The 9,348-nt window shown below is 37.3% G+C and overlaps 1 protein-coding gene across 1 annotated transcript in view; it reads right to left on the reverse strand.

Annotated features, from left to right (window-relative positions):
* The window catches only part of LOC107669108 (transcription factor COE1-like), a 132,354-nt gene that overhangs the window by 36,855 nt on the left and 86,151 nt on the right, over positions 1-9,348 (reverse strand). The window contains exons 7-8 of the mRNA XM_016461230.1: positions 8,328-8,409; positions 7,231-7,372 (exon numbers count right to left, since the gene is read on the reverse strand). Coding sequence (XP_016316716.1) covers positions 7,231-7,372; positions 8,328-8,409 — 224 coding nt within the window. The remainder of the gene's footprint in view (positions 1-7,230; positions 7,373-8,327; positions 8,410-9,348) is intronic.

Raw genomic sequence — 9,348 nt, forward strand, 5'->3', positions numbered from 1 at the left:
AGAAAAAATTTAATTTATATATATATATATATATATATATATATATACATACACACACACAACACACACATTACACATATACAATTTATATACAAATGTAATATATCAATATTGGAAATTTAATTGTGCATGCTCATTTTTCCCAATTTTCAAATTTGTATTGCTTTGCTGTTATCTAATGCTCACTTAGTTATTTTTTTAAAAACACAAACAATTCAGTAAATTAAATTAAATTAAAATTAAATATATTATAATATTACAATATTTAATTACATTGTTAAATGTAAAAATAATAAAAATAAGTAATATATACAATATAAAGTTGTAACACTTAAACTCAATTTTAGCATTTAAAAATATTACTAAAGCTATTTTAGTTTTTAATGTTTTATTTTGAAATTATTTAGTCAAATTAGTATATCTCATATCATGAAAATAATTATCATCAGCCAGAATATTAATATTAAAATCATATAATAATAAGTAAAATTATGTTTGCACAATTTCCATATAGTTGTAAGGGTGATGCATTAGTATGATGAATTTTGATTAGACTACAATATTCTGCATTGCCTATATTTTGTATATTTTCGCTTGATGATTTCTCTACATGTCTTTTCCCACTTATTTCTGGTCGTCCCCATGCACACTCATGTTCATCTGTCATTTATTTAAATGTTTTGTTATTTTGATATTGTTATATGATATATGCAACTTATGCATTCTGGTCCACAGATGCTCAGACTCGGTTGACCAAACTGAGAGCAGGCAAAACAGCAGGGAGACAAGACACAGAGTGAAAGCCCCCCTGGTGCTCTGCTTATAAAAGGCATAATTCCCCTCAGCCTTTGTTTTAGTCATGGACATAATTAATGAAATCTGAGGGTCAGGCTGGAAAAGATCAGTCAGTGATGAGTGTACAATAGCAGCACTCCTCCCTCCAACCCCTCCCTCCTTCCCCTCTGGGGGTGGAAGGAGAACACGAATGCTAATTCCGTTTGATTATACACACACCTTTATTAAATATTACACTGACCCCATGTGAGTGCGAGGAGGGAGGGGGCCAGGTGCGAGCGCTTGTTTTATGACACTTGTGCAAATGTCATGAGTGCCGGAGTTCGCCAGGCACAGAGAAACCCGGAGTCCTTACAGCAGTCGATCAAAAGGCCAGGCGCCCTGGGACACTCTGAGAAAACAGCAGCCAGCCATAAAAATTCAACACCTTAATGAGTTTAAATTTAATTTCAGCGTGTTGAACTTTGGCACCGGATTCTAAAGCTCGGTGTCTCACTGAAGGCGCTTTAACCGACTAATTACTGCTGTTCCAATTTGCTGCTGGATTTAAATAGAAGGAAAAGACATGAGGGAGAACAAAAAGGAAAAGTAAGAGTCCTCAGAGACTCGGAGAGTCTATCACGTTTGGCTATGTTGTCCACTGTGACTCTGGTATAGGGAACTGACACACATCCTTTAACAAGCGTTACACACCGCTCTGACTGTAGGCAGGACCCCTGGGCGAGGGTGGGGGGCTACACTCGACGCTCATATGATAGTGCACCTAACTGAGGCAGACGTGCGGCGGAGGCAGATGGCCTGTGTGCAGGAGGTGCTCGGTGCTGCTGATAGAACCTGAACTGAGATGAGACGAGGCTGTAGGCCTCACTCGCACAGCTCAAACTGGTGTATGTCAGCCACCGGCGATGCCCTGGGAAGAGCTAGCGTAGATAATAGCAGGGGAGATGGAGAGTTTCAACAGCAGGGGAAAAATAGTCTGGGGAACGATGTTGGGGAAGCTAAACTGTGGTTTGTGAAGCTATAGTGCAATCATGCTACCCTCTTGAAAAAGCAGTTAGCACCACTACAAGCTACAAATGAATAGAAGCTAGCTACATTACCATTCCAAAATTTGGGGTCGGTAAGATTTTTTTTTTTAAATGTTTTTGAAATTCTTTAAAGGGGTCATATGATGCTTTTTTAAAGATCATTATTTCGTGTATTTGGTGTAACAGAATATGTTGACATGCTTTAATGTTCAAAAAACACATTATTTTTCAAATACTGGAAAGGAAAACTTGAAATCGCATCATATGACCCCTTTAATACTTACTAAGACTGCATTTATAGTTAAAAAAAAGTATAAAATTTATTCTATTCCTGTGATGGCAAAGTTTTCAGCAGCCACTTCAGTCTTCATTGTCACATGGTCCTTAAGCAGATTTTAAGCATAAATAGACATTTCTCATTATTATCAATGTTGTAAATATTGCTGATTAATATTTTTGTAGAAACATTTTGTGAAAAATTTTTAATGAAAAAAAAAAACGTTTTTTAAACAATAGTTTAATAGAATAATATAAACTATTCATTTCTTTAAAGAAAAATCTTACTGACCCCAAACTTTGAATGGTAATAAATGTACATAGAAGATGTTTTTATTTATTTTGCAGAAAAAGCTGTATTTACTTTATCTTGTACAAAAATAATGAGGATCTCATATTGGGTAACACAATTAAACAGCATTTTAACTCAATTTTCACGAAATATCACTATATACAGTGTGTAAGATTATTATATAATAGACATTAGGGTTAGATTAGTCAGACATAGATTTTTTTGCACAAAACACATTAAAAAGGATATACTTTTATTATTCAGCAACAGCAGAAAGTCTGTTTTATACTGTAAGTGTGTAATCATATTTGGGTGAGTTTAAGACTTTTTATATCCATGTTAAATATAGAAATGCTAAGTAATAATATTCCAAACTGCAACCTTTATAGTCTTCCAGGATTCATATCATATTTGCAGTGTCCTGTTGAATGTTTTCCTGAAGGTGTATTGCATATTAAGTACAGAATTACATATTTTAGATTAAGGAACTTGATTTTAAAGCATTTCGATAACCCCAAATATACAAAGCAAATCTCCTTAGACCAATCAAAATATCACATGTATTCTGTGTACCAGCCATGTAGTAATTTTCAGAAGTGAAGTAATCCACTTTGCGGCCTTGAGGACTTCCCCAGCTTGTCTGTGCTCCTTTTTTTTTTCTTCTTCAAAGCTGTGCTGTGGGTGACTGCTGGGCATAATGCAATTTGGCGGCGTGATAAACCAGGAGAGATGAAGAGGAACGGTGGAGCAATCTGTGATGGTAATCTTGGCCTAAGATGACTCTTTTGCAGGGTGCTGAAATTGCGCATGGATTAAGCAGATGGTGGAATGTGAATCCATCTGATAGGATTAAACTTTGGTGCCTCCTCTGCCGCCATCTGTTCCCTTACGCTGTATGCAAGCGTACGCGCGCTCGCTCTTACACCCATCTCAGATACAAGCACAATAGCATTCTCTTCTACACACTAACATTCTCGAGCCCTGCAGACACCTCTTTCCACCACAGTGCGTTTGTGACATGACCTCACGTATTGGTGCCCTCACTTTACCCTCGTCTCCACAGCCCAGAGCAATCAACACACATGCACGCCATATCTGACAGAACAGGCTCATTAGCTGGAGGGGAGTGGAAATGGTTTAAAACTGACACAATAATGGACAAGAGTGGCTAAGCAGGGGTGAGAGAAGGGAAGTGTGCTGTTGGTTATTAGAAGGCCATATTTTGTGTTGAAGAAAAACTTACAGAATTCTGTGGAATGGATTTAAATGTAAATATGGTAAAATGTGTTAAATAGATTGGGAGTGGAAAGCATTATTATATTAGCTAAAATAGTTCACAAAAAAAGAGAAAATATATTTATCTTCAGGCCATCTAAGATACAGATGAGTTTATTTCTTCAACAGAAATTTAGCATTACATCACTTGCTCACCAATGGATCCTCTGCACTGAATGGGTGCCGTCAAAGTGAAAGTCCAAACAGCTGATAAAAACATCACAATAATCCACAAGTAATCCACATGACTCCAGTACACTGATTAACATCTTGTGAAGTGAAAAGCTGCATGTTTGTAAGAAACAAATGCAAGTCCATAATCCATAATAATGCCTTCCCATCCACAAATGTTTTGACCAACATATTTGTTTAGAACTGTTTTGGACTATTTTCTCTTGTAAACAGTGCTTGATCTGAGCATATTTCTCTCCTGTTTCAGACGAGACAACTTTTTCACTGCAGAAAGCAATATTATGGATAGAGGACTTGTATTTTGGCCGGAATCAATGGTTTAAAGTTATTGTTTATAACAAACATGATTTCATTATTCAATGGACCGGAGTCCTGTGGATTACTTTGTGATGTTTTATCAGCTGTATGAACTCTCATTTTGATGGCACCCATTCACTGCAGTGGATCTATTGGTGAACAAGTCATGTAATGCTAAATCCGATGAAGAAACAAACTCATGTACATCTTGGATGGCCTGAGGGTGAGCAAATTTTTGGGTGAACTGTTCCTTTAATAAGATCATACCAAGGGGCAGGAATGTGTAGCACACAGTGAATGACAGGTGTTTCAATTTCAAGTGGAATTTAGTTACTACAATAACTCTGTATTGAATTTTGGAGCTCTGACATTGGAGTTTCTGCATTGCCCTCCATGAAAAAAAAAATATATGTGCATGTCAGGGTTTTATATTAGACATAATGAGGAATTACAATATAAGCCTGTCTGTCTCTGGAATTATCCTATACTTTCTTTTGGAAAAAAGAGAAGGAAAGAAAAATAATAAATCTCCACATATTTTCAAATTTGTTCAGGCTTTAGAAAACTGACTTTTTTAATTTTCTCCGTGCAGTGGAAACTGTGCTTAAACACTGAAGACGTCCCCAGGAGAATAGAGAGGACTTAATCATCAGCATCATCATCATCAAATCATCATCATTCAAATCCTCAGTTTCTCATCATAAGTAGAGGTTAACAGTCCAACTGAAAAATATGTTCTTCTCTAGAATCATCCCAAACATAAATGAGAAAATGATTGGATTTGATTGCGGCTGAGGATCAAATCAGTGCTCAAATCATGTCCACATGTTATTAGACAGATTTAGGAGGGCCGCACCATAACCTGCAACACTGGAAGAGGACAGCAGATAAAGCCACATGCCATTCAGAAAATAAATGCTCGGGGCTTAAGCCTTAGAGGTCTCATAAGACACATGTTCAAACCTAAAGAGAACAGGCCACTTGGGGAATGCTGCATTCACTGCTCTTTTCTTAGCCCTGGTGCATTGTTGGTGCTTTACTGCACAGTTAGTGTTGGTATGCTGTTTGTTAGTCAAATGAAAGCCAGGTTAGCTCAAACCACCTTTAATATTTGGTAGTGTTCGTGGCATTAAAACATGACAGCAGCACATAGACGTGCTGACTCTGAGTCATTGTAAGTTGATTAAATGGTCACAGTTGTCTTTCAGCCAGTGGAGAGTCAAGAGTTTCGTCTGTGCTCAACTGCACCCTGGATCATTAAATAATAAAGTGTGCAAACTAGTTGAAAGTAGTCTGGAAGGGTAGTGTGAGATACTGTAGCGATTAAAGCTCTGGGCTGGATGAAAGGTTTCAGGTTCAAATTCATGAGTTATACTGAAAAAAAAAATCCTTTTTCTTAAGGTCCTGGCACAAGATTTTGTGACCAAAAAGGTCCATTGTCAGTAATTAGGGACGTATGAAGCACAGCTCACACAGAAGTCACTTTAATGAAGCAGCTTTCTGTTACTTAACATGGCAAACTCAGCATGACCAACTGAACCCGATGCAAAATCTGTGTGGGCAAATATTTCACCTCACATAAAATTCCCAATTGGACAGATTCCTGTCGAAATTACAGCAAAAATGTTTTGAACAATGGTAAATGTGACTGCACCTTTAATCAGTATTTTTTTCTTGCTTTCCAATAGAATTATCTAAATATCCTTAAAGCAAGATACATTTATTAAGTTAAATTGCATATGAAAGTGAAAAAGTGACGTGACATGTGGCCAAGTATGGTGACCCATACTCAGAATTAGTGCTCTGCATTTATCCCATCCAAAGTGCACACACACAGCAGTGAACACACACACACACACACACACACCATGAACACACACCCGGAGCAGTGGGCAGCCATTTTTTGCTGCGGCGCCCGGGGAGCAGTTGGGGGTTCGGTGCCTTGCTCAAGGGCACCTCAGTCGTGGTACTGAAGGTGGGAGAGAGCGCTGGACATTCACTCCCCCCACCTATAATACCTGCCTGTACGAGACTCGAACCCACAACCTTTTGGGTTACGAGTCCGACTCTCTAACCATTAGGCCACGACTTCCCGTCAGTATGGTAATGGTAATGGTAATGGTAATGGTATGGTATGGTAATAAGAGAATAGATCTTGAAATACCCTGATTTTCTTACCCCCTTGGCATATGTGTGTATATATATACTGTATATATGGTCTTAAGCATAAGTCACACAAAATGCTCTACGATGTCTACGCTTAAAACAAGAAAATACAAACACTTTATCTGTATTAAATATATTTATATAAGTGTAATGGACAATAAGACAAAAATAATGCTCAAAATAATAGCTTTTACAGTGTATTACGATTGTTTCAATTAGCAAATCACTCCAGGTTTTTCCAGTGGGACTGACCCTGTTGCATTTGTAATTTGTTGCATGTGAACTTGTTGCCACTGTTCAACATTCCCTGACTTGTTATACCCACTAGGTCATATCTGCAATTTTAAAGCTTTTTTTTCATATCCCCTTCATATGCTGAGACAACTATAAGTAAGTTAACAGTGAACATTGTGGGTTTGTAACACTATGATACTTGTTTTGTCCTGATCATACAAGACTATAAAGACAATTGAAGATGAGGGAGGGTTCAGGAAACCTGAAATCACTATTTTTGCAATACCGTTTGGTGACAGTTAGTTGGTTAGAAATGGCACACTTCAGCTTTAAGCTGTGTCTGTAAGTTTATAAGTTGACGTAAGGGAAGAGTACAGCGCTAGCCATGATGGGCAACCATCTGTGCTCATGAAGCCAAACCATGAAACTACATAGCTGTGGGCAAATAAAAGAGTTGGTTGTGAGGGAAAGTATAATGAAGGAAAGTTTACATTGGGTCGCACTACATTACACTACGTCTTTTATTCCTGCAGACTGTTTCTTCCATTTGTCTCATTTTTTCTGTCACTATACGAAAAAAAAATTGATATAAAGAGTTTGTGTATATCAATATGAAACACGTGTGTTCTTTAATTCTCAACAAACCGCATGTAAACATACAGTGAGTACACTCACCGTGTTCCAGGTATGATGGATTGCCTTCAGATGGGTCCAGCCTGCGAGCTCTGCGTCCATGTTTAGAGTTATTGTGAACAAACATGTTATCAGACACAGCCAGGACGTGTCCATCCACGCTCACCGTCGTAGACACCACCACCTGCAAGAGACAAATGCCGACTGTACTTCACTTGACCCGCAAAGACATACTCTGTATGTATATTTGTATACAAATTAATACGTAGCTCAAACAAACAGCTGAAGTGTTGGGGCAGCACATACACACGGTATACCTGTAAGTAACTGCTGACTGATAAATTGACGAACAGGCACATTTCACCAGAGAGCCTGGAACAATGACAGCAGCTAACAGCTCTCACAGAGCTGAAAACGTAGACTAGAAGTGTCCCACAGCAACTGAGGAGCCTCTTGATTTAAATGGCTCTCAGGCTTTGAGAGGTCTCTCAATCTCAAGAGAGGAAGAGGCTTGATGAGACTTGGCAAACACCGTTTACATTATCCCTGTTCTGGGCAGCCACTTCATTCACTCAAAGCTTTCTTTTTCTCTCTCTTCTCTACATCCATATCTCTTTATATATTCTCTAGTACTCACACTTTATCTGTTAAGAAAACCTTTCATTGGTCAACCATTCATATATTTTTAGTGAAATACACTGGATTGTCAATTGAAAAACCGAATTTATAAGGGCCATGTTTCGTAATATATATATTCAATGATTTCAATGCTTATCTTAATTTAAGGTGTTTTAAATATTATTTAAATATTGAATGTATTTCAGATATTGATAAAAGTGATTTATTGTATTTAAAGCTGATTAATCACCATGTATTATGTAATTAATTCATTTAAAAAAGTTAATCAATTGATATCTCTGAAATATATTACATTTCATGTCATTTCAAACTATTTAATTGTTCATTAACTACTTAATTGTTGAGTATTATTTAATATAATAATGATTTTAATTTTATTAATGGACATTTTTATAGTGTTGCCATTTCACGCAGCAAGCAATGCAAGTGCAGCTTATCCACTAACATACATGGTTAAAATTGCAATTTTGCCACTTTAATTTGGTTGAATGTGGTCCTACCTGAAATCGCCGCATGTCTCGTGGGTTCCCTGCATTCTTTAGGCAGTTCTGGTTGCATTTGAGGAAGAATTTCAGGAAAAACCTGGAAAAACACAGAATAACAGAATTTATGAGGTAAATCTGTTTTGTTTTAATCTAGACTGTGGTGTGAGAATGAGGTAAAGATTTCAGTGTTGTGTGGTACTGACACTGACAGCATTAGATCTAATATTTGTTGTTAACATACTTTTCTGTATAGACTTTTACTATTCTGTGCATTCATACTATAAGGTCACAGCTCCACGTTTATTCACACGCACACACTGGTCTTAGAAATGAAGCACAGATCATCTGTCGAGAACCCAGAAACAGGTCAGTCAGAGAAGGAGAAGAAAGCAGGAGAAAGATCAAGAGAGATCGAAGTGTGATGTTGAGGTCACTCCAAAGCGCAATTAGACTCACAATAGTCACAAATCCAGCGAGATTTCCTCATAAAGGAACCATAGTAGAATCCTTATCAACTATTAATCAGAGATGTATAAATTCAGCAGCTAGACGCACCTACTAAAATTCCCAGGGGAACATCCAATATTGTGAATATTACTGTGCCATTCATCAATCAAATTAATAATGTGTGTCAAATTATTTGTAAGTGTTTATTATTTATGGGTTTTAAGAACAGTGTTTTTTATGCTGAATCCAGTGGGCTGTCAAATCTTGTATGGCTGTGATTCAGTGTGTTTTCCCTCCTTCTCTGTGGTCTGAAATCTACAATATTAATTAGCACAGCAGTTTCTCTCTTTTTTCTTCATTCATGGTTTTCCGGTTCACTGCACTGGTATAGTTGAGAACCAACGTCTGTCTGCAGCATCTATCCACTATTATATCTGCTGTCTGTCACTACTCACACAAATGCATTGACACTCAGTGAAGGCAACTTCTAAGAACTTTTACTGAGCTGTCAAAAGCGGGACATACTATAGAAGTCTAATGTTTTTATATTTTACATTAGATTTCTAACCTCAAAGTCAAGCCATAACAG

The sequence above is a fragment of the Sinocyclocheilus anshuiensis genome, unplaced genomic scaffold (assembly GCF_001515605.1).
Source record: "Sinocyclocheilus anshuiensis isolate Anshui unplaced genomic scaffold, SAMN03320099.WGS_v1.1 scaffold124, whole genome shotgun sequence".
NCBI lineage: Eukaryota > Metazoa > Chordata > Actinopteri > Cypriniformes > Cyprinidae > Sinocyclocheilus > Sinocyclocheilus anshuiensis.